At 46.6% G+C, this 26,421-nt stretch overlaps 1 protein-coding gene across 1 annotated transcript in view; it reads right to left on the bottom strand.

Moving 5' to 3' along the window:
- ATP13A1 (ATPase 13A1) overlaps positions 1-26,421 on the bottom strand; it is a 419,252-nt gene that overhangs the window by 195,192 nt on the left and 197,639 nt on the right. The window contains exons 14-15 of the mRNA XM_078681078.1: positions 13,703-13,878; positions 12,420-12,530 (exon numbers count right to left, since the gene is read on the bottom strand). Coding sequence (XP_078537204.1) covers positions 12,420-12,530; positions 13,703-13,878 — 287 coding nt within the window. The remainder of the gene's footprint in view (positions 1-12,419; positions 12,531-13,702; positions 13,879-26,421) is intronic.

The following is a 26,421-nucleotide window of genomic DNA, read 5'->3' as shown; positions in this document are numbered from 1 at the left end:
GATAGTGCGCTTGGGCACCGACTCCATCCTCAGATTGTTTCTCGCCATGATGGGAAATGATGGAGTTTGGTAGAAACAGAAAAGATAACATTGGAACAGATATAGGTTCAGGGGAGGCGGGTGGGCATATGATATTCTGAAGCTCTACATTCCAAGAACAGATGCATGCTGGTAAGTAGCATTTTCTGTTCGAGGCATACGAGCTGCAGAATTCATACCTTTGCATAGACTGTACAGCAGTGCTCTCCCTTAGCGGTGGTCACTTGTATCTGTTGCAGTGGTATGAAAAAGTGTTCTCAGAACAGCCTGGCCTACAGAAACCTGTTTTCCCTGTACTTCTACACAATAGGGTTTGGTGAAGGTGTGCGGCGTAGCCCATGTTGCTGCCTTACAAATGTCATCTAAGGGAATGTTCCCTAAGAATGCCATGGAAGCCGGTAATGTGCGTTTTGCCTTTTGGTAGCATATTTGAATGCATTTGACTATCCACCTGGCAATTCCAGCTTTGGAGATGGGGTTTCCTTTATGAGGTGGAGAGAAAACTACAAACAGTTGGTTTGTCTTTCTAAAATATTTTGTTATGTTGATGCAATAAAGTATAGCTCTTTTAACGTCAAGTGTGTGAAGAGCTCTCTCTGCTACGGGATCTGGGCTTGGGAAAAAAAAACAGGTAACTCTACAGATTGAATAAGATGAAAAGCAGAGATTACTTTGGGAAGGAATGTTGGATTTGTTATTAGAACCACCTTGTTACCATGTATTTGTAAGAATGGTTCTTCTATGGTTAAAGCCTGGATCTCACTTACTCTCCTGAGAGAGGTGATTGCGACAAGGAAAGCTACTTTCCATGTAAGAAATTGCAGTTCGCATTTGTGTAGCGGTTCAAATGGAGGACCCACGAGCCTAGTAAGGACAATGTTTAAATTCCACACCGGAGAGGGTGGTCTTGTGGGAGGAATTATTCTTTTAAGGCCTTCCATGAACGCTTTGATAGCGGGTACCCTAAACAATGACAAATGTCTGTTTTGCAGGTAAGCGGCAAGGGCAGCAAGATGTAATTGTATAGATGTGTATGCTAGATTACATCTTTGTAGATGCAGCAAGTAACAAATAATGTTCTGAACTGAAGCATCTAGTGGGTCAATGTTGTTATTGCAGTAAATGACAAATCTTTTCCATTTGGCTGCATAGCAAGTTCTAGTAGTAGGGCGTCTGGCTTCTTTAATAATGTTCATACAGTCTGGTGGGAGGTTGAGGTAACCGAACTCTAGGAGTTGAGGAACCAGATTGCTAGATTCAGTTGGTTTGGATCTGGATGCTGTATCTCTCCATGGTTCTGCGTAAACAGGTTTGGGGAGAGCAGTAGTTTTTGGTGTGGAACTATTGAGGGTTCCAGAAATATTGTGAACCATGGTTGCCGGGTCCATGTTGGAGCAACTAGGATTATTTTGAGAGACTGTTTGAGCTTGTGTGCTACTAGCTGAAAGAGTGGCAGTGGCAGAAAAGCATACGCAAATCTGCCTGATCAGTTCATCCATGCCGCATTGCCCTTGGAAAACAGGTGTGGAAACATGGCAGCGAAGGTTGGGAATCTTGTGTTTGCTTGTGTGGCAAACAGATCTATGTCTGGGTGGATCCACATTTTGAAAAATGGTTGATGAACTTGAAGATGAAGTTCCTATTCGTGTATCTGCGGTGTCTGATGACTTAGCAGATCCACAATCTGATTGTGTACTCCTGGAAGATATTATGCCAAAAGATATACGTTTTGTGGAATGGCCCATCTCCATATCCTTTGTGCTAGTGGAGAGAGTTGCAAAGAATGTGTTCCTCCATGTTTTTGTATATAATACATTGCTGTCATTGTCAGTGCGGACAAGGACAGTTTTGTTGATGAGTTGTATTTGGAATGATTTTAATGCCAGAAAAATTGCCAATAATTCTAGGTGATTGATGTGGAGCACTTTGTTGAGTGGTCCAGCTTCCCTGAATTGTGTGGTTTAGGAGATGGGCTCCCCAGCTCCCTGGTTCTATTGCATGCTTTTGAAGCAGTGAGAGAACTTCTTGTTTGAGGAGCGTTAGATGTTTCGTGGACATGGGACGCTGTTTGGGCGGTATGTTGTGGGGAGTTTCTGTAAGTTCCAGGCAGTAACCATACTGGATAATTTGTCTCACCCACTTGTCTGTAGGGATGGAGTTCCAGACAGGTAGGAACTGTGAGAGTCTTCCTCCGACCGGAGTGGAATGGTCTGGAGGGAAGTCATTGTTTGGTAGTGGGGGAGGAATGATTGTGGTTACCTCGGACTCTCCCTTTATTATTCCCCCGGTACCCACCTCTGAAATATCGCCAGTTGGGAGATGTTTGAGTGGGGCTTTCATAGGAGGAGGAAGCAGTGTCTGTGCGGATTTTTTTTGGATGCGCCGCGATAAAAGAAGCGAAAAAAGGAACCTTGTGTTGATGGAGACTGCAATGCTCCCATAGATTTTGCAGTGTCTGTGTCCTTTTTAATTTTTTCTATAGCTGTGTCTACAGCTGGGCCAAACAGGTGTTCTTGGTCGAACAGCTGATTCAAGATGGTAGTTTGCACTTCTTGTTCAAGTTACTTACCTTCGGTAACGCTTTTTCTGGTAGATACAGTATCTGCCTGTGGATTCCTCACCTTGTGAATATCCCCCTTGCTTCAGCAACATTCGGAAATTCTTTTGTAGCTTCGCGCCGGCGTGGACAACGTCAGAGGCACGGCATCGCACGCGACTCCGCTGACGTCACTGACACTACAATAGGCCCACTCCGGCATGATGACATCAGTTCCGCCCTTTTTTCCGTGCCTTCGAGGCACACGGACGGACCAATGACAGTAGACATATACACAGTATACGCAGTACAAATATCAAGGTAACACACAGTGTGAAGCAAATGCAATAAAACATTTGAAATAAACAACTGCTTGACAATAAAATAAATACATTACAGTGACTCTGGTATAGAAGAGTGGACAACAGGGAGGCGGGTGGGTCAGTGAGGAATCCACAGGCAGTTACTGTATCTAGCAGAATAAGCGTTACCGAAGGTAAGTAACTTGTTCTTCTGATAGATACATCTGCCAGTGGATTCCTCACCTTGTGAATAGAGTCCCACAGCAGTCCCCACTCCCGGAGGAGGGTGTCCACTTCTCTACACCAGAAAATCCTGGAGGACAGAGCGCGCAAAGTGGCCGTCCCTCCTCACCTCAGTGTCCAAGCAATAATGCTTTGCAAAAGTATGGAGGGAGGCCCAAGTCGCCGCTCTACAAATGTACTCAACCGGCACACCTCTTGAAAGTGCAGAAGTCGAAGACTTAGCTCTAGTAGAGTGAGCTCTTATACCCTCTGGAGGATCCTTACCGGCCAAAGAGTAGCAGATCTTTATACAGAGGATGATCCATCTTGAAAGAGTCCTTTTATGTACCGCTCTTCCTTTCTTGCAGCCAGCAAACCCAACGAAGAGCTGGTCATCCATTCGATAGTCTTTAGTTCTATCAATATAAAAACTCACCGCCCTCTTGGGGCCCAGACGGTGTAGCCTCTCCTCCTCCTTGGAAGGGTGAGGATAAAAGGTAGGAAGGGTAATAGATTGGCCTAGGTGGAAGGGAGACACCAGCTTAGGGAGAAAAGCAGCCCTGGTCCTAAGAACCATTCGATCAGCATGAATGGTCAAGAACGGGGGCTTGGAACTAAGAGCTTGAAGCTCACTTACCCTCCTTGCCGAGGTGATCGCAACCAGGAAGACTGTCTTAAAAGACAAAAGTCTCATGGGACACTTGTGCAAGGGTTCGAAGGGAGAACCAATCAAGTAGGTTAATACAAGATTTAAATCCCACTGAGGAACAATAAAAGGAGTAGGAGGGAACTTATTTGTGAGGCCCTTCAGAAATCTCAACACCACAGGAGATTTAAAAAGAGACGGCTGGTCCGGCAAACAGAGAAATGCCGACAATGCCGAAAGATAGCCCTTCACCGTAGCAACAGCAAATCCTTGCTGCGCCAAAGAAAGAGCAAACTGTAGTATATCAGATAAATGGGCTTTCAAAGGGTCAACAGACTTCTCCCCACACCAAGAGACAAATTTAGCCCATCTGTAAGAATAAATAGACTTAGTGGAGACACGCCTAGCTGATAATATGACATCCACCACATCGTGTGGGAGAGAAAAGGAGTTCAGGTTGCCCCGTTCAATCTCCAAGCATGAAGGTGTAATGTCTGGAGGTGGGGGGGGTGTAGAACCTGCCCCTCCATTTGAGAGAGGAGATCTTCCCTGAACGGGAGTCGGAGCGGCGGGCGAGAGGAGAGGTGGAGAAGATCCGTGTACCACACCCTTCTTGGCCAATCCGGGGCGACCAATATAACTTGGGCCCGGTCTTGGCGAATCTTCCTCAGAACCCGAGGAATCAAAGGTATGGGAGGAAACGCGTAAAGGAGTTGTGAGTCCCAACTCAACTGAAACGCGTCCCCCAAGGCTCCCTGCATCGGAAACTGGAGGCTGCAGAATGACGGGCAGTGAGCATTCTCGCGAGTGGCGAACAGGTCCACCTGAGGAGTCCCCCACGTCCAAAAGACGTGACGAACCACCTCCGGGTGAAGCCTCTACTCGTGGTCGGCCGAGAACTGCTGACTGAGACGGTCTGCTCGCATCGTTCAGAACTCCGGCCAGATGATTTGCCATCAGACAAATCTGGTGGTCCTGAACCCAGGACCAGAGGCGCAGAGCCTCCCTGCAGAGACACAGCGACCCCACTCCTCCCTGCTTGCTGATATACCACATCGCGGTCGTGTTGTCCGCCAGGACCTGCACCGACAGACCGCGAAGGGAAGGGAGGAAGGCCTTAAGCGCCAAACGTATCACCCGCAATTCCAGAAGGTTGATGTGAAGCAACCTTTCTTCTGGAGACCAAAGACCCTTGACCTCCAGATCCCCCAGATGAGTACCCCACCCTAGAGTGGATGCATCCGTTATCACTGTGGTCACCGGAGGAGGTAGATGAAAAGGGTTTCCCTGAGACAGATTGCCTTCCACACTCCACCAAGACAGATCTGCCGCAGTTTCTCTTGAGATCCTCACCGACTCCCTGAGATCTCTGTTGTGTTGATATCACTGCCTGCGGAGGCCCCACTGGAGCGCCCTCATGTGCCAGCGTGCATGGTTGACCAACAGAATGCAGGAAGCCATCAGACCGAGCAGGCGAAGGACCTTCAGGACTGGAACGACCACTCCATTGTAGAATAAAGGAATCATTTCCTGTATGTCGCGAATCCTTTGAGGTGGAGGGAATGCACGACATACAGTTGCGTCCAGTACAGCACCTATGAACAGGTTGCGCTGGGAGGGCACCAGGTGAGACTTGGGTACATTTATCGAAAAACCCAACCGGTACCACATCGGAGTTGTCTCCTGCAGATGCTGGAGCACCTTCTCTGACGACTCTGCCTTGATCAGCCAGTCGTCCAAATAGGGGAATACTGGAATCCCCGACCTTCTGAGATGTGCTGCCACCACCGCCATCACCTTGGTGAAGACTCGAGGCGCAGTAGTAATTCCAAAAGGAAGGACCGCAAACTGATAGTGTTGCGATCCAACCGTAAAATGGAGATACTTCCTGTGCGACTTCAGGATTGGGATGTGGAAATATGCATCCTGCAAGTCGAGCGACACCATCCAGTCTTCTTCCAGCAGCGCTTGAAGAACCTGTGCAAGGGTGAGCATCTTGAATTTCTCTTGTTTCAGATAGAGATTCAAGATCCTGAGATCCAGGATTGGACGAAGTCTGCCATCCTTTTTGGGTATCAGAAAATACCGGGAGTAGCATCCCTGACCCCTTTCCTGCTCTGGGACCACCTCTATCGCACCCTTTCTTAACAGTGTCTGCACTTCCTCCTGTGGAAGTAACAGATGTTCCTCTGTGCAAAAACCATGGCAAGGAGGGTAATTGGGAGGGAATTCCCGAAAGGGAAGGGCATACCCATTTTCTACGAGATTGAGAACCCAAAGATCTGATGTAACCGATTCCCAATCCCGTAGAAAGTAGGTAAGCCGACCCCCCCCACCAGACCCACATGATCCTGAATGGCGGATCAGGGCTGCTTTTCTGTGGCTGGGGGGTTGGAGGAGGTAGAGGAGGAAGAGGCTTGACGACCTCGAGGCCGAGCCCTTTGTTTTCCCCTATAAGACCTGTACAAGGGATTCTGCTGCTGCTGCTGACCTTGCCGATAGTTGCGAAAGGAAGAGCGTCCAAACCCTCTGAACCTCTTGGCTGTAGAACCTCTGATTTGAAGCCCTAAAGATTTGGCAGTAGCCCTGCTGTCTTTAAATCTTTCTAAAGCTGTATCAGCCTTTTTGCCAAAGAGACCAGATCCATCGAACGGCAGATCCAGCAAAGCAGCTTGAACATCTGCTGAAAAGTCCGAAGATTTCAGTCAAGCCGATCTCCTTGTGGCAACCGCAGTGCCCATGATACGTGCCAACGAGTCTGCAGTGTCCAGTCCACTTTGTATTACTTGACGTGCTGCTGCCTTTGCGTCTGATAACACCTCCTCAAAATCGTTCCTGCTGTCATCAGGAATCTTAGGAGCCAAAGAACGCATTGTATCCATAAGGGTATGTACATACCTCCCCATAAGGCAAGTGGCATTAGTTGACTTCAACGCCATACTCGCAAGGGAGAAGGTCTTTTTAGCCACCTGATCTTGTTTTTTGGCATCCTTATCACCAGGCACCTGAGGAAACGCACTCACAGTCTTTTTGGAACAGGCTGCTTGTATGACCAGACTCTCAGGAGAAGGATGAGACGTCAGAAAAGCAGGATCTTCAGGCGCTACCCTGTACCTTCTTGCCACACTCTTGGAAACCGCCGGTGCTGATAGTGGCTTTTTCCATACCTCCATAATAGGCTCCATTAAAGCCTCATTAAACGGAAGCAATGGTTCCACCACAGAGCAGGGCGAATGTAAAACTTCCGTTAGAAGATTGTACTTAAACTCCACTGTAGGTAAAGTCAATTGCAGAAGTTCTGCTGCCTTCCTCATCACCACATGATAAGGCTGGACGCCCTTTGAAGGACCATCAGAACCGGATGGTAACTCCCTCCAGTTCACCTTCCTCCATATCAGGATGTGACTCCATATATCTGCGCTCCTCCATAAGGCGCTGTGCCTCCCTCCTGGACCTCTCCTTAACACGCCTCGCCGCCGGATCCACCAACGACTCAGACGGAGCCGGAACCGACGTCGGTATCGAATCCGATGGTCCAGTGGGTTGCCCTCTAGGTCGATCTGGAGCGGGCGACGCCGGTACCGGCATCACAGACCTCGGCGGAGCCGGGTATTGCTAAGGCGGCGTCGGAGCCGGCATGAACGGCATGAATTGAGTCGGAGCATAGGAGTGAGGGACTCCTAAATTGAAGGCCAGAGGATCCATGGGACCCGAAGGTGCGCCAGAGGGGTACCACGCCCTTGAAAAGACACCATGCATAGCGTTTAAAAACGCTGATGGATCCTGGCCTGGGGCTGGGAAAGGTGGCTGAAGACCCTCAGGCTGGTCTTGTGGAGGGTTCGGATTCGGCTCTTCGACAGGCGCAGAATCCTCATCCACATGAACTTCCTCATCTCGGGCCGGAGACGGATTCGAAGCCCAAGTTTGCGACTGTGCTTGCGACTCCGAAGGCGAAGCCTCACCTTCCGGATCCGAGACATCCATCGTGACCACCTTGGAATGTACCTTCTTCGGTGACCTCGACCTCGAGACCGACTCCTTACCGGAATGACGCCGGGACTCATGTCTCTTCTTCTTATGTCTCCTCCTCGACTTCGAAGCATGGTCTGAAGCGGACTTCGAAGACGACTCCTCTCGAGATCTGGATCTTTACTTCGATCTCAACCTCGCCCTTCTCGAACGAGATCTCGAAGATTTTCTTCCCTTGTCACCCTTCAGCTTCGCCACCAGTAGTTTGGTCTCTCTTTCCCGCAGGGTTCATCTTCCGACAAGATGAACATCCATCCACATCATGGTCAGAGCTTAAACACCATATGCAGTCCTCGTGAGGGTCCATGATGGACATCATTTTCCCGCACTCCCTGCAGGGCTTGAAACTGGTCTTCTTTGTCGACATCGTGTTGAAACAAAGAAGCAGAAAAGCGAAGATAAAGGCAACAAAGTCACTAAATAGCTACTGAGATTCCCCAAAACCGTTAGCGTCGACGACACGGAAAAAAGGGAACTGATGTCATCACGCCGGCGTGGGCCTATTGTAGTGTCAGTGACGTCTGCGGAGTCACGTGCGATACCATGCCTCTATGACGTCTTCCATGTCGGCGCGAAGCTACAAAAGAATTTCCGAATGTTGCTCACGCAAGGGGGATATTCACAAGGTGAGGAATCCACTAGAAGATGTATCTATCAGAAATGCGCAACCATGCATGTCTGCGTAGTAAGACATGGTGTTGACAGATCTAGATGCGGTGTCTGCTGCATCGAGGGCACATTTAATGGATGCATTTGTAATTAATTTGCCCTCCTGAACCAGATCATGGGCTTTGGCCTTGTATTGGTCAGGCAAACGCTGAATTAGGTCCTCAAGCTCATCATAGTGAGCCATATCATACCTGGCAAGCAGTGCTTGTGCATTAGCTATCCTCCAGTGATTAGGTGCTTGGGAGGCAACTTGTTTGCCTGAAGCGTCTAGCAGTTTAAACTCCTTGTCTGGAGGTGGAGCATCACTGGAGGTTTGAGAATTGGCACGTTTCCTTGCATTGGACACTACCAAAGAATCTAGAGGGAGTTGTCCTTTAATGTAGGTGGGATCATTTGGGGTGGGTTTATATTTTTTATCAATGCAGGGATTAAGAATTCTGGTCCTGACAGGGTCCTTGAAGATGTCTGTTTCATGTTTAATGACACCTTTGAGCATGGGCAATGTTTGTAATGTCCTTTGTGACCGGGCAAAAGTATCTACCAGGAAGTCTTCCTCCATGGGGTCTGAATGCATTTGTACGTTATGATATTGGGCAGCCCTATTAATAAGCTGAATAAACCCTATGTTGTCATCTGGGGGAGATGGACGTGTTGGGTATGCCTCTGGATCAGGAAGGTCTGGAGGATCTACAGGATCATTGGAATTTGCCCATGTGTCGTGTGTTATAGTAGTGTTATCATCTGGGTCATCTGGAGGGTGAAATATGTCCACCCCGTACCCTAGGTCATCATCCTGTGGTGTGGTGAGTGTGGAGAGAGCCTAGGAGAATGTATGGGAGCCTTTTCAGGAGATAAAGGCTTAGTAGGAAGAACAGGAGAAGAGGGTTGTAGGGGTGAAGTTGCAAAGTCTTTTTTCTCACAGGCACCTCAGGAGAGTGTGAGGTGTCGGATTTCCTCTTATTTGTGGGGAGACCGACAATATGGCCTGTTTTAGGGATTGTTTGGGATCGATAGGATCTGGTTGAAAGTTCTTCCAGGTTTGCGTCTCATTTCAGTGCCGATTTTTTCGGTTCCGAACGCGGTTTTGATTTGTGGTCTAGAGCCTTAGAAGGGGTTTTTTGCTCCTTCGGCTTCGATGTCTAGTCGGTAATCTTTTTCGGATCCGAATGTTTTTGGGGTTTGATCGGATCAGAGGTCTTGTGGTCTTTCGGTGCCGAAGAGTTCGATGGCGAGGCTTTTTTTGGGGTAAATGGAGTAGGATGTATTCCCGATTTCGGTACCGACAGTGTTTTTTGGGCACAGATATGCGGCTAGCTCGGTCTAGAGCTGCCGGAAGGCTTTTCCTTTATCTTCGGAGCCGGGGCTTCTGAAGTTTTCTTTCGGTCTCGACTAAGGCCTTCGGGCAAAGGTTTGACTGGAGCCTTTTTTTTTTTTCGGGTGGGGTAGGGTCAGGGGCAGTTGTACTCTTTCGTTGACCTGAATTGATGTGGTCATCGAAGTCATTGCCATCAGCTTTGGATACGATGTCTAGCTCCTCTGAATAGTCTGCCTCTGGAATCTCGGGCCTTCATCGAAAAGATCTTCCCGCACCAGTGCAGATCGTTGCGCCATGACATGTGGTAGAGCCCGGCGATCACGCATAGTCTTCTTGGATAGAAAGGAGGCGCAGGCCTGGCAATCTTTGTTCTCGTGTTCTGGCGAGAGGAAAAGGTTGCAGACCTTGTGATGGTCGCTGTGTGGAAATTTAGCTCCACACTGGGGGCACATTTTAAAGGAAGTCCTTTCCATTAGCCGTAGGCCCGAATGGCATCGATAGGCCCAACGGCCTGCGTCGACGACCGGAACTGGGGATTCTTGAGATAGAGCGTCGAAGCACGCAAACAAAACAATACCGTTGATTTTTTAAATGTTTTACGCGTCAAAAAAGATTTGGAAACTCGGTACCGAACCGTCAAAGTTACTTCCGAACCCGATGGTGGAAAAAAAAACTATCTGAGGATGGAGTCGATGCCCATGCACACTATCGTCCAAGTATGAATTCTGCAGCTCAAATTCCTCAAACATATTGTTTCTCCTCTTCACCACCAACCAAAGAAAATAACAAAACAAGTTATTTTTTCAAGGCAAACAACCATGATTTTTTAATGTATCTTGTCCTTATGACAACAGCATTATCCAATTTGAAAAATGTATTTGCCTTAATGCAAGGTATCAGATTCTGTATAGTTTGTCAATTCCTCTGTCGTTGGTTGGTCCCAGATTGGGATTCTTCCCTGTATCTGGCCTCCTTTGTGAGCCTTTGGGCCTCCCTTCTAGAGCGCATCAGGATGTTCTGTACCTTCAACACCTATTCCCCTGGTGAAAATAGCACAGTGGCAGCACCAGAGTTATTGTTAGCAGTGCAGAAATCGGCACCAGTGAGGGAACCACTGGCAAGGGCGTCAGCACCAAAGCAGCTCCCATCCGTGCTGGAAGTGCATTGTAAGTTAGCCCAAAGGCAAAGCCACCTGAAGTACTCCAACAGGAGCCTCAAACGGTCCCATGGTTCCTAAGATGCTCAGTGTTCCTAAAGAATATCATGGCATGGAGGAACTGTGGCGGCTGGTACCGGGAACCACAGGTGTACTGATATGACGCTTGCTCCAAAAACAGGAATGGGACATGCGTAGCCCAAGACTCCGAATGGGTGTCGAGGGAATGGGATGAATGTTTGCAAGTGGGCTCAGAAAAGTAACAGGATAAGGCAATAGAATGGTCCTTTTCTTGTATTTATCTTTTTTTCCTTGGAGGATTTGGAGGACAGAGAGACATGCAACCTCAGAGCCAACATTGACCTCTCAGTCGTCGAGCCAGATGCTCATCCCACCAGCCATAAAGAGTACTGTGTTAAGGGCTTTAGAATGCATGAACCTGCTCTTGCGCACACTGTGGTGTGGCAGGCACCAAAGGCAGACCTTGTGGGGTATGTGGAAACTGACATGCATCCTTGTCAGGAGCAGCAAAATTTAAAAAGTACTTCCTAGAGCGGGAACATTACTATACAATACAGATTTGTTGAAATGTTTCTTTTGAAACACTCAAAGAGATGGGAAGAAATCACGGCTAGCCTCAGATCTGCGTCGAAGGGCATGAAAAAAAGTATGAAAGAAGTGGTGCTATATGGCTCTTATCAGATCACATCTCCTTCACTTACCGTGCCACAACAAAGCCTGTGCCATCTACCAGCAAAGGAGCGCTTTGTCAAAAGGTTCTAAATCCAGTTTAGAGCATGGAAATATTAAAGGGAAGAATCTGCAGTTAGACATATCCATTAGAATGTGACCTTGAGGCAGGGAAGGAGTGTGATTTGTCAATGTTTTAATAATTTGTATTTTTAAGTGAGCATTATTGGGGTTCTCTCTTTGCTGGCACACTAACGGGTGCTTGGTCCTTGCCAACAGACTGCCTTGTCAGTGCCTCTTCCCAATTTTAGGTATGGCTGTGAAGATGTCATCTCTCGGAATCTTAATGGTCAAAGTCAGAGGCCTCATCAATGAAGAATGATTTAAATGACATTGGCACACTGCAATTAACAAAACTCGATCTAAAACAATCGTCTGCTCATATACAACATTCCTGATGTGAAAGCTAGGGACTGCCTTTAAATCTATTCAAACAAAGCTCACTTGTCCTCCGACGGGAGCATGCAGTTGATTTACAGGCATTCAACAACCTGTCTACTTTGTATTTCTCGTCCGTGCATGCATCCAAAGATTTGAGCCAAATGGAACTTAAACGCTGCTTTGATGCTGAGTAAGCAAGATCTTGGCAGGTCTAACCCTTACCATTGGTTAAGGTAAGCAGCACGACAAACACAACGGTGTAGTAGAACCTACTGCATAGCCTGATGCTAAAAAGCAGTACATTAACACAAAGGAGTTAAAAGAAAGACTTCACAGTATATTCAAATATACAAATACAAACTTAGCAAGTTTACCTGCTGATGAGAGAGGTGTCCTAGCTCTTTGTATCCAAGTGCAAGAACTCTGGCCCCCTCACGCGAGATCTCGGTGTGAACGAGGTTGTAGTTGTCTGGACATTGAGAAAACTAAGTGAAAACAACCAAAGTGAACAAGCATAGGAAGAACACAATTTATTTATGTTAAATGTGCTATCCCTCTGTCCTCGCACCCTCATGGAGTGACATCAAGTTGGAAAAGGATTGAAAGAAAAAAAAAAGAATGTGACAGATGTACAAAGTGGCTGTAGTGGGCAATAAGCAGGCAGTATGGCAGTGGGACAGGATTATATCATTACTTGAGACAGAGATATGGACATTGTGACTGGCACAGACAGGTGCTGCGACTCAGATTGCGTGTGCTGGGGCAGGAGACTATCATTAAGGCAGGAAAAATGCATACATAGGGACCAAGGGATGCAGATACGGGGACAGAGAGAAAGGAAAGGGTAGAAAGGACAGACAAAATAAGGCCCAGGGAGCAAAAAGAAATGAAATAAGAGACATTGAGATACGGTAACACTGCACCAAGGAAAACATACTATGATACCGATACAACAATCAAAGTTGGTACTCCGTTTCAAAGGGACAACGCTCTGGGGAATGGTGGCTCTTTGCAACCTAACATAACATTAGTGGATGGACAACACAACATCCCGAAACCAGAGTTTCAATTGTTATGTTAATTAATATCTGTAGAGCGCAACATTGACTATTTCCTTGAATTTTCTGCGAAACTCTGCAGCACTGAAAAACTTTAACTAATCATCTTGCCATTGTCGAGGTAGTTGGCTATACATGAGTTATCTACAAGGCAGATTTCTGAACAGGTCTCCTGCCCTGCATAGCTACAGATGATTTACAGTTAACATTACTAGGGTTCAGACAACCAAATTTAATTCTGTCACTTGGGGTGCTTCACAACAAGTCAGACTTATCAGCCAAAACAGATAAAGTGCACAGCACCCTCTCTTTGTAGCTAGCAATTCAAGTAAATGGAAACTTAAGTGAAAGGGCCTCTTTGGATCCTTTGTTGTGGTTGTTTGCTGCTTATTTTATTGAGATCAACAGATAACTGGAGATGGAACAGAGGCAGGTCCCTTTGTATCATTTAGGCATTTTTATGTATAAACCAGAAGCATGGACATGTTTTTATGAAGCCCTAATTTCAACAGACACTTGAATAACATCATGCCCATTTCCTGCATCCCAAATGTCAGAATTCCCTTGCTGTCAGAAATGCATTCAGAGCACATAATCACCATTTTCTGAAGTGTTTCTGGGGCTCCTTTCACAGCTGCAATGCAGCAAAGATCAGTGGAACCCATCTTCTCATAGGAAGCCAGGACAGACATTCGTTTCAGTGCACTCGCAAAATGGAAACGCTGGTGAATTTTGAGTCCTTGAGTTTTAATGCTTCTGGGGAACACCTTCTCATCTGCAACAAAACATGCATTGCAAATATTAAAAAGTTCCAATACAGCGGCTCTGTGCCAATAACAGCACTTCCCCCCCCCAAACCCACTTGACACACATCAAGACTTGAGTGCTCAAAAGCTGCAAGCCTTTAGGTTCTAGCTACAGCCTTGACCCCTGAAAGCACAAATCCCACTCAGGAAACAGAAACAGCATTATGTTCATACACTAAGGTTCTAAAAGGTAATCCTAGTGACTCCGAAGTCTTCATGACCACATAGCAAAATCTGGAAGCCGCATATTCAGTTGACACCACCTTCCTCACACCTACCTCATACTAATCCCCCATAAAGTCATCAAGAACATAATTCATTTAGAAGAAAACACTGGTGCTCCACTTTGTCGCAAGTGACCGCATGCTACAGCTGCACTTTTGTTTTGGAGAATGGCTTGCAAAGGTCCATCTCAAAGCCACCTCCCACGCCACAAAGATAAGACTACATTTATGTTCTGGAGAGGCAGATGAAGCCTACTAATTTCCTTTACTGTGATTCTTAAATTGAAAGTGGTTCTCACAGAAATTAGTGGTAAGCGCCAAATAACACTTCAGAACTAGAATGTTCTGTCAGTCCTTTACTTAAGAACAAAAAATGACTTCTTTTATAGATAAGGAAGAATGTTGTACATCAAACAGACACAGAAAACCTGAAGGACCAAGCGATTTTCAGACAAGAGAACCAATACCAAATATATATTTTTTTAGCTTCTCTGCCCTGGGCCACATATTCTTGTTTAATATTTACTCTGTTACCCTATGGTGAACTGGGCTTTTGTTGCAGGCATACAAGTATATAATACTGCAAACCTTTTTAGTGAGAAGAACAAAGGCTTCAGCTAAGGTTTATGGAGATTCAGTATACAGTCAACGGAGATCTCTGTACCTAATGAAATGTGCTCAGGAATGCCTTACAAGCATCTGTGACAGTCCAGGAAATATGCTCAAAAATAGATCAAATATCAACCACCTGAACAGAGGACCAAACTTTCCAGCAGTAATTTCATAATATTCCCTCTAGGGGTGTTTTAGTGTCTGGTAACCGGTGCCTGTTTAGGTGAATAACCACCTCTGTTGCTGGAGCCCAAAGTGCTGTAGCTAATAGGTTATGGAGGGAACTAGACCTCGCTAGGTAACAATGGCCCTTGGGTTCAGAGTCCAATGCCCCCCTGACAACCTAACAGTCAAAATCGAGATTTTCTTGCGATGGTGGAGGAATAGGGGATGGATGGGGTTAGACACTGATGGGATAGTGGTTCTAACAACTGACTCAGTTAATTGCCTGAACAATGGTGTACTGACTAGGGGTGGGTGGAGTTTCATCCCACAGAGTTACAGAAAACGTGTGGGAAATATGCAGCTTGTGCTGCTAATTAAGCGCCAGTAGAGCGAGCAGTGTTGAAAATCAGAATGAACTGCAGCATGCATTGCACATGAGTAGGTGGCCATTCGAGTTGATTTTGCTGCCGCTCGAGTAGAAAATCGAAGTGAGCGGCAGCAAATCTATTTGAATGACATCCCTCTGACTGCAAGCACCAGCGATCAACTGCATTAGAAAATTGCGTTAGGGGACGTTAATCTTTCTCATCAGCTCGAATATTCTGGAGCCTCGCAGGAGAAAAATTTGCTACGCAGCGATTGGCAGGATTTGGCCAGAACACGGTGATAAAGAGTAACGCGGAGTGGCCACAATTTCGCCAATTCTGAGGGTGGAAAGGAACATTTGGCCCTCCCCAAGTCTTGACCAGAAATTCAAGCACAGAAATGGTTGGGCTGCAAGAGTGATACCAACAGTTCTGGAATCTAGATGAAGACCTCCAGCTGTTACCAATGGACTACAGATTAAAGGTTCAAGTCAGGATTTCTTACAAGACCCACAGGGACAGCCAGAGAAAATAGTACTGTATGGTTAAGGGAGAGTCTTCTACAATGCAGGCTTCCACTGCTGAATTCATAAAGGTGAATGAGCAGCTCATCAATCCAGGAGGGATTGCACTTTCCTCAGCAGCAGACTGGAGCAATTCCATGGTTCCAAGACATTATCCGTTTATGGAGATATATTCCATATAGGTCCCATTAGGCAAGTTGAAACTCAGCTGTCATTAGTTGTTCAGGTCACTTCCTCTTAGCAGGCATACTGCAGACCAATAGGCAGGCAGATATAATCTTCCCTTGTTCAAAATTCCAGGTGAAAGGTGACTCCACAGATTTCCTAAACGTACATGCCATCTGGAGGATGAATGGTGATGCAGCACCAGTCACACGCGCGCTGCATCTTTTTGCTGAGTGTGATTTAACTTGTATGCTGGGGGTGAACTGTATTTTCCTTTTAAACTTAGCTACAATCTTTTTAAAAACAGAAATTATAGCACTACTGTGACTCACCTGCACCCGGACCCGTACTGCTCCCCGGTCCACCACGGGTCCTTATCCCGGTTGTGTGGAGGGAGTACCGGCCACGACATCATTGAATTCCCCTCTACCGGGTTGGAGCCCAGAAAGGGCGGAGTCCCGCACTCTTATTTGAATCAATGCTCTCCCTCCCGCGCAGCGGGCACGCCAAAGGCAAGCCCGTCTGCGCCTGTCCGAGCCCGTCCGGGGCCATACATGCCCGTTTTTTTAAACATATTCCTCATCAGAACTAAAACTACTGCAAGGAGCTGCAGACATTAGTCCTCATGCCAAGGACAAACTAGACTCACTTGTGATTTATTCGCAGGGAAACCTCTCCTGCTATTCCTTTAAAAGCTACTAACCAAAAGTCTCCCTTACACAACAAATGTTCAGTAGCTCCATCTAGCCCTAAACACCAGGTGCAAAAAGGACTACTAGTACGCTCTATGGTAAAACACCAGCACGAGAAATTCTATCTACTGGACACTGCTAAGCCAGACATCTCTCTGAAACATGGCTGACAGAGGAATCTGGCCCTGACATTCTCGCGCCACTCCCTGATAACTATCATATCCTTCAGGTAGATCGACCTGCAGGGAAAGTGGGAGGAGGGGTGGCAGGCATAATCAACCAAAAACATAAATTCACTGCACTGACCTCTTTAGGCATCCCTCTAGTCGACAGCCTTTCACTAAAATTTGAGTCTCATGATCTCTCATTCATTTGTGTGTTACTCTACAGACCCCATATCATATGCACACATTTCCCCAGTTGGTGGCTGACAGGATAGCCGAGTTGGTGGTCAATAACTATCGAGTCTTAATCATGGGGGACTTCAACTGTTGGCCCAATGATGCACATGAAAGTCCCTGCTCTCTCCAATTCACCAAACTTCTAATGTGAATGAACTGTACTCAACATATAAAAGTCGCCACCCATGTCAAAGGGCACACCTTAGACCTTGGATATCTCCCACCTACAAGTGGCCCTGTGTACATGGGTACTGTGTCACCATCTAGTGACCTTTGTCATCCCCTCTGTCCGTCCTCCCACCACCCCTCCATTAGGTAATTTATTAGCTAGAAAATGGAGCAAAGTGGATATGGAGGACCTCTGCTCCTCGTTAACTGCCTCGGCACCTATTGCCGTGGAGGAGTCGCCCCATACTAAAGCAGCAAACATCAATACCTGGTTGGACGGGGTCAGAGACAGCATAGCACCTCTGAAGAAAGTTGAAATAAAGAGGCCCCATGATGTACAACGCTGGTTCTCAACAGAGCTGAAGGCAAAAAAACGAACGCTGAGGCAAGCGGAACGCAAATGGTGACGCAATTACTGCCCTAATCTCAAGGCCATTTCCATGTCTCTATTCAAAGACTATAAAACACTGATTCTTCAGACCAAGGCGGAGTACTTTTCGTCCAAAATACTAAACTCAGCTAATAAAGCCAAGGAAATCTTTTCGATAGTGGACGAACTCTCTAAATTAGATCGTGTTATTGCGAAACCTACTCCTTCTCAATCTTTGTGTGACTCACTTAATCACTTTTTTATTGAGAAAATTGTCATTATCAAGGCAAGCATTCCTAAACCTATTGACCCTCTGCCTTTTTAGGTCTCGCCTGAGCCAATGGGCTTGCGCATTGTTCCGGCGAGATTATAGTAAGCGGAAAAGAAAAGTCTACCAAAACAGCTGCAGATCGCATACAGTTCATGTGATCTATGCGCGTGCACACCATTGCCAGCCACATAACACACCACCATTTGTCTGTGCCTCGGCATCAGACTTCAAAGGCTACCGCTCCCCTGCCCCCCGTATCAGATTTCAAAGGAATGCGCTTCCGCTCCCCCCGCCACAGCAATGCCGAGAGCTTGTTTCTGGACGAAAGTGAAAGCCTACCATGCTTGTTTACAGTAGCCTTGCTCCTCAAATGCTGTTGCTTTGTTGCCATCTCTCTAGGGACACTCCGCTTGAAAACATTGGACTTGCTAGCTGCAATGCTACATCCGCTATGCTTTGCCTCTAGACACGTTGACCCCTCGCAGACTGTGCTGACTCTGCCCTTCCTCATTCTGAAACTGACCAACGCAGTCTCTTCTCTCTGTTTTATGATGTCTGCCCTGGCACCATTTACTTCAGACCCTCACCCACCCTCCCTCACCCCATCACCCTCCCTCACCCATTCACCCTCCCTCACCCCGTCACCCTCAAACTCACCCTCACCCACACAACCTCACACCCCTCTCACCCCCACCCCCTCACACACCACATCGCTCAGGAACTCCACATCTCTCATGAACACCACCACATGACTCGGGGACACCACCACATGACTCGGGGACACCACCACATGACTCGGGGACACCACCACATGACTCGGGGACACCACCACATGACTCGGGGACACCACCACATGACTCGGGGACACCACCACATGACTCGGGGACACCACCACATGACTCGGGGACACCACCACATGACTCTGGGACACCACCACATCACTCTGGGACACCACCACATCACTCTGGGACACCACCACATCACTCTGGGACACCACCACATCACTCTGGGACACCACCACATCACTCTGGGACACCACCACATCACTCTGGGACAACACCACATCACTCTGGGACACCACCACATCACTCTGGGACATCACCACCTAATACACCACCACATCACTCAGCCCAACCACATCATCACTCAGCACCACAACAGCACTGTCCTTGCTTGCTACCAACAAGCATTGCCATAGCCAATAGGACTCACATTAGGAAAGTGTAAGCTATTGGCTTTGTGAATAACAATGCTATCAATGTATATATTTTCAAAGCCAACACATATTAAACAAGCATTTGCAATGCAATAGGTCTCGCATTAGGAAAGTTTGAGCTGTTGGTATTGTAAATGAATTTTTTTTTATTTATGGGTTGGTTTTGAAAATAGCGAAATTAATAGCTTTGTCATTTACAATGCCAATAGTTATAACTTAGGCAAATGTGACACCTACAGCATTTGTAATGCAATATGTGTTGTATTTACGTGACTTGAATGTATTGATATTACAAATAACAATGGCTTTTAATTTTTTTAAATAATTAATACTTAAATAAAAGTTATTGTAATTTATAATGGCAATAACGTAAACTTTTGTAAATAACTTGTGAAGATTATGTTCAGTGTATTTTATTATGACGAAAATCCAAGAACAGAAGTGAAATAACATCTTTTTGTGACATTTGTAATAAAGCTTGAAACATTGATAGAACATATTTGAACCAGTTGCTGAATGGTTGCACATATTGATGCTGTGGTAGCGCATAGTGATGCTGTGGTGCCCCTACGTGAAGCTGGGGTGCCCCTACGTGAAGCTGGGGTGCCCCTGAGTGATGCGATAGATAGAATGAGGGCGATAAATAGAGGGAGGCCGATAGATAGAGGGAGGCCGATAGATAGAGGGAGGCCGATAGATAGAGGGAGGCCGATAGATAGAGGGAGGCCGATAGATAGAGGGAGGCCGATAGATAGAGGGAGGCCGATAGATAGAGGGAGGCCGATAGATAGAGGGAGGCCGATAGATAGAGGGAGGCCGATAGATAGAGGGAGGCCGATAGATAGAGGGAGGCCGATAGATGAGATAGATTGATAGTGAGGGGCGATAGATAGATTGAGGGTATAGATAGAGTGAGGGCGATAGATAGATGGATAGAGTAATTATGTGGTGTGTAATTATGTGGCACTGAGTGGTATTTGGAGTGTATGTTGCATTGAGTGCAGTGTAATTATGTGGCATGTAATTGTGTTGCACTTAGTGATATTTGGAGTGTATGTTGCATTGAGTACAATGTAATTATGTGGCGTGTAATTATGTGGCACTGAGTGGTATTTGGAGTGAATGTTGCGTTGAGTGCAGTGTAATTATGTGGCGTGTAATTATGTGGCACTGAGTGGTATTTGGAGTGTATGTTGCATTGAGTGCAGTGTAATTATGTGGCATGTAATTATGTGGTATTTGGAGTGTATGTTGCGTTGAGCGCAGTGCAATTATGTAGCATATTGTGTGGCACTGAGTGGTATTGTCTGGATTGTTTGTTGTATTCAGTAAAGTGTAATTATGTGGCGTGTAATTATGTGGCACTGAGTGGTATTTGGAGTGTATGTTGCATTGAGTGCTTTGTAATTATGTGGCGGGTAATTATGTGGCACTGAGTGGTATTTGGAGTGTATGTTGCATTGAGGGTGCAGAGTGTGTGAGGGTGCAGAGTGTGTGGCCTAAAGTAGTGTGTGGGCGCAGTGTGTGTGGCCTAAAGTAGTGTGTGGGCGCAGTGTGTGTGGCCTAAAGTAGTGTGTGGGTGCAGTGTGCGTGGCCTAAAGTAGTGTGTGGGCGCAGCGTGCGTGGCCTAAAGTAGTGTGTGGGCGCAGTGTGCGTGGCCTAAAGTAATGTGTGGACGCAGTGTGTGTGGCCTAAAGTAGTGTGTGGGCGCAGTGTGTGGGCGCAGTGTGCGTGGCCTAAAGCAGTGTGTGGGCGCAGTGTGCGTGGCCTAAAGTAGTGTGTGGGCGCAGTGTGTGCGGGCGCAGTGTGTGTGGCCTAAAGTAGTGTGTGGGCACAGTGAGTGTGGCCTAAAGTAGTGTGTGGGCGCAGTGTGTGTGGCCTAAAGTAGTGTGTGGGCGCAGTGTACTAAAGTAGTGTGTCGACTCATTTGTCAGCAGCGAGTGCAGATGCGCTTTGAGGGTCTTTGCTTAGTTTTCACACAGCCTCTCACACAAGTCTGCCCTTACTTGAAAGCAGGAAAAGGGCGCGTTCCTGAGTTGTGAACAGCTAATGTGAACATGAGCTTAGAGAGCGAAGTGGCATGCTGTAGGGGCAGCCTGAGAAGATCACCAGGAAACTACATGTCACCAAGAACGCAGTGCTTTAGTCCTGGATTTTACTGTGCATTCTGGGGGCTGTAGTTCTAGTTCACTTCTCTTGCTCTAACATGAAAACAATGATTTATATATGAGAAAATCAGGACTGAAGCATTTCATCCTTGGTGATATGAGGTCATATGGTAATCTGAGGCATTTTAGAAAGTCGTCCTTTCACACTGTGAATGTCACAAAAAATATTAAAATAGCACAAAATAGCAAATTACCAAGCTAACAAGGAGCTCACAATTTAGTCCAACAGTATTGTCTGACTCTAAATTGCATTTATATGTAGATGTGATACAGCTCCAAGAGCTATTGTTTCTTTACAGCATCAAATACACATATAAACCGATCAGAAGCATTGTGTAGCTAATGAAGCAGCCAACAGAATCAGAGGATGGAGGCAAAAAAGTGTTAGCTACGTGGACAGATGGTACGCCTATTTAGCATTATTCATCCATTGTATTAAATGCTTCACCTTATAGCCATAACATAGCAAAACCAACACACAGAAAAGTTTAAAATTCCACTTAGGACCATTAAGAACAAATGTAGAAAAAATGCATTCCGTTTCCTTCATGAAAGTAAGCTCAGTTTGCCATATTTGCAAACAACTAAAAGACAATGACAGTAATGTAACAATGTTTATCCTTTCATCCTAGAGACAACAGAAATCAGTTCCAGCGTTTAACAATTATCTGGTGCAAAGCAAGGAAAAAGTAGTGATAGTGTCAGAGCTCTGCAGATAATCTAGAAAGGTAAGGAAGTGGAGGAGCCGGTCAGGGGAAGGCAGACTAGTGGAGATGACTGGTGGTCGGTGGCTACTGGGCGCCCAGTCTCCATTATCATGGCGAATGCCTCTCACAGTATAATACGGTAGTCAGTGGTGCGGGAGATGCTTTTAAAACATTTAATGAACATGAATCTTTTAAAAGAAAGAAGCGAAACGTCTAGAAAGAACACAGCGGAACCAGAGCAAAGTGAGCAGATGCTTGGGACTTGGAGGGTACGGGTGAGAATTGCCCATGGAATAAAACTTGCCAGTGGGCCCTTAGTTACTCCAAGCCTGTCTCTTCCTGCAGCTAGCATTGAGCTTTTTGAAATAAAGATGTGCACACCACTCTATGTGAAGTGAATTACATTTTAGAGAGCAGGACAGGATGAGAGAGGGAGCTTGGGGTGAATGCCGCCTCTTCCCCGTTTTGTGAGGAGGCCCTGGTCAGACTGCGCTAAGGAGAGACAGAGGAGATGGAAAGGCTGGGCTTGGAGAGAAAGCACGATAGGAGGAGGTAGTAATATGGGCATTGGACAGTAAGAGACAGAGGAAAGCGATCTAGGTTACAGAGGCATGAGAAAGGAGAACTTTGGAGGGAAAGGGGTGAAACGTGGAGATATCAGTGAGAAAAAGTAGAGGCAGGCATGGAAGGAAGATGATGAAACAATAAGGAACAGGATAAGCGAAAGATACGAGACAAACCAGTGGATACGTGCTCAGGAGCAGATAAGGGAAACGAGAGACTGCGGAAGAGGTAAAGAGTCAGGCACGAGAGGAGAGCGTCAAAATATTGAGATATCACCACAGTCCTTTGGCTAAAGTTTGTTTATAATGGGACACATAATCATGTGTACTTTTACATAACGTAGTGAACTTAGTCACCTTCAGTGAAATTAAATTAACTCTTTATCTTCATCCAAGCACTGCAAATAACAGAGGTTAGTATTACACAGTATTGGTGGTATTCAATTTACCAACTTTCCACCCGGAGCTCATTAACTACTTATACTCAAGCCCACTCCCTAGCCCCGCCCAAACTCCGCAGCTTATTTGGGTGAGTACCTGCACTTGTTTTTCCCCATTTAAACACGGACGTAAGTAAAGTATAGTTCATCCTGTAGGTCCTGCCCACATATAGAAATCATTTTGTGTCTAACTCACTAGAAACCAATAGGTACTGAGGAAACGGACAGTAACCCCAACAATGACATTGCTTTTGACGACAGTCCAAACTACCAAAACATTCACAAACGAGCCAGCGCTGAGGGGCACTCAGCCAATGGCGCACTTGCAGGGTGGAGTTCCGGAGGCGGCCGAAGGGCAGGGGCTACGAATCCTGCGCAGCCGCCGTCCTGCCCCGCCCGTGCACTGCAGCCGCCGTTCCCGCATCACACCGCAGGTCCCGCCAGAGCAGCAGAAAGTTAGCAGGCTGGAAGTTGTCAGCCTGTCCCTGCTCGGGAGTCCTTAGCCGCGTCGCCCCCGCCCGCCCATCAATCGGGAGCAGAGGACCCGGCGCTCCATGAAGGATTGTCCCCAACAGCAGCGGTGAGGAGAGTGAGTGAGTGAGTGAGTGAGTGAGTGTGTGTGTGTGTGTGTGTGTGTGTGTGTGTGTGTGTGTGTGTGTGTGTGTGCCTATGCATGCGTGTGTGTGTTTGTGCACATGCGTGAGTGTGGCTGTGTGTGTGTAAGTGTTATTCACTTGCTGAGAATGTGGGATAGGAGATGTGCACGGCGCCGGGCTGGGCGCGCGTGCCCACGAGGTGAAATCGCCGAGGGCTTGCACGTGCACATCCCCTGTCTCAGATTCCCAGGAAGTGGCCAACAATAGATACTTCGCTGGACGCAATGCTTCGCATTGCTACACCAGCTCGACCTAAAAAAATTGTCATTTACAATACCAATAGCTCACACTTTCCTAATGCGAGACCTATTGCATTGCAAATGCTGGTTTATGTTGCGACTCAAACACTGCTTCTCTGGATCACTTTCCCCTCGTTACTAAAGAAGCCTTCTTCGGTCTTCTTAAGAAAGTTGGTTTTGGTTCTCCTCTGGACAGCTGTCCCCTCACATGCTCCAGGAAGTTTTTCATGCTGTTCGGATCCCCCTCTTTCGCTTATCAACAACTCCCTTGCTCAAGGGATTGTTCCAGACCTATTTAAGATGGCTGAAATTGTTCTCATGCTCAAAAAACCCAGCTTAGATCAGCAGGTACCTGGCAACTATCGCCCAATTTCTTTGCTACCTTACTTGAGTAAGGTCATTGAAGCCCATGTGGCCAACAGCCTCAGTGCCTTCGTAGAATGGACCCACTACCTGGCCTCTCACCAAGCAGGATTTAGATCTGAACACTCCACCGAAACGGTTGTCCTAGCAGTCCTGGATGAGTTACGAAAGGGAGAGGACCAGAGAACCGCCCAGGCCCTAGTGCTCCTTGACCTGTCGGCTGCTTTTGACACGGTCGACCATCAGCTTTTGGTCGACCCTGTCAGCAGCGCTGTGCTCCAGGATCTGCCATTGAAATGGATTACCTCCTTCCTTAGCAATTGTTCCAAATCGGTTCACCTCACTAGTTTCAGGGCAGAACAAACAAAACTGACCGGCGGGGTTCCACAGGGTTCCTCCCTCTCACCTTTACTGTTCAACTTGTACATTCTCCCCCTGATTCTAGCCTTGCGTAAGAGAAAGGTCGTGGTGTTCAATTATGCCGATGACCTCCAGCTGATCTTTAACATCGATCCATCAGCCTCATCCATCACTAAGTTCCAATCTATAATGAACTTCATTAGAGACTGGATGAATGCTAATCAAGTCAAACTTAACCCAGATAAAAACAGAGTTGATTCTTACTGGTGGCGTGGCTAACCCATGGAACACCAGCTTTTGGCCTCCATCTTTAGGGAGCCCCCCCAGCCCTGGTCTCGTCAGTAAAAAGCCTGGGAATCATGATCAGCAATGATCTTACCATGAAGGCCCAGGTTAGCTCAGTGGTCTCCGCATGCTTTTTCCACCTGCGCAGAATCCGAAAAATCAGTAAATTCCTCTTCATCGAAGCCTTGACCCAAGTGGTTCTCGCCTTGGTTATCTCGCGTATCGATTACGCCAATTCCCTGTACGTTGGTATACCTGCGTACCAAGCACAACGCTTGCAACGGGTTCAGAACCAGGCAGCCAAACTTATTTTTGGACAGCCTCAGCACTCCAACGCGAAACCACTGCTAAAAAGCCTTCATTGGCTTCCCATACCCCAACGTTGTCTGTTCAAGCTGGGCTGTACCATTCACCAAGCCCTGCTAGGATGTGGCCCTGCTTTTATTGCTTTAAACATTCAGCGGGATCTTCCCTCTCGTGATCTACGTTCCTCCAAAAAGAACTTGCTGGTTTCCCATTCTTTAAAACTGAATAAATACAGTGGTCTTTGATATAAGACCTTGGCCCCCCCAATTTTGGAACGCCCTTCCTCCCTATTTGCGCATGGCGGATTCCTATACCCTATTTAGGAAATTACTCAAGACCTGGCTTTTCTCCCACGCTTACAACCGACACCCACTCACTATCTGGTATGGTTAGCGTTCTGCCCATAGCGCCAAGAAACCGTCTGAAATAAATTTTAACATAACACTCCTCTATCTCAATATCTTCTCTCCTGGTACTAATACAGAGGTTCTCCTTGGTAAGTAGCTGTATTAGATACTTATCTTTAAGTCCAGTTCTCCAATATTGGTATCTTTCATATATTCACATGGTTAAATCATTCCCCATCGTCAGGATGGGAATCCCCAGTACATTAAAATAACAGAATAAAGTGTAAATTGTTCAACAGTATATAATGTAAAATAGCCATAGGCCGGAAACATAGGATGTTTAGTAATACAACCACCTCATTTGAAAGAACCAAAACGTCAGCAAATGAGGTGGAAGCTAAGCACTCCAACTCTCACCCTGTATGCTACTGTATTAAGCTGGCTTTATATACTGTACCAAAATGAAGCGCAATGTGCAGAGAGAGCAAGTATCCCTTAGTAGTGTACAGGACTTGCTATAACAAACCCAAGGTGCACTATGTGTGGTTGAGCAGATTTAGGCTTATCATGGGGGGTTGTTAGGCATTTGTTGCACACACACATACACACAGCCGATAAATGCGAGACACTCAAAAAGGAAATGTGACACAAATATTGAAAAGTAACTGGTTTTTATATTGATTTCAACACCAAGATCTACAAGATTAGATACGTACTTTTGGAGTTAGCGATTTTCAGAAACACAAAATACAGCTGTCAGATTTGAGGCGTGAGCACCCAGCACGGTAATGTTATCCTATGGGAGAAACATACACTGCATAAGGGTACTTGCAACTGAGTTACAGGGTTGTTCTTCTGGACTCAAGGTAAGTAGGCGCCAAGGTCCTTGGACACACCATTGCAGG

This window comes from Lissotriton helveticus, chromosome 1_1, assembly GCF_964261635.1.
Source record: "Lissotriton helveticus chromosome 1_1, aLisHel1.1, whole genome shotgun sequence".
In the NCBI taxonomy this organism is placed as follows: Eukaryota; Metazoa; Chordata; class Amphibia; order Caudata; family Salamandridae; genus Lissotriton; species Lissotriton helveticus.
The sequence above is the reverse complement of the archived record's forward strand: the minus strand, read 5'-3'. Positions and strand labels throughout refer to the sequence as shown.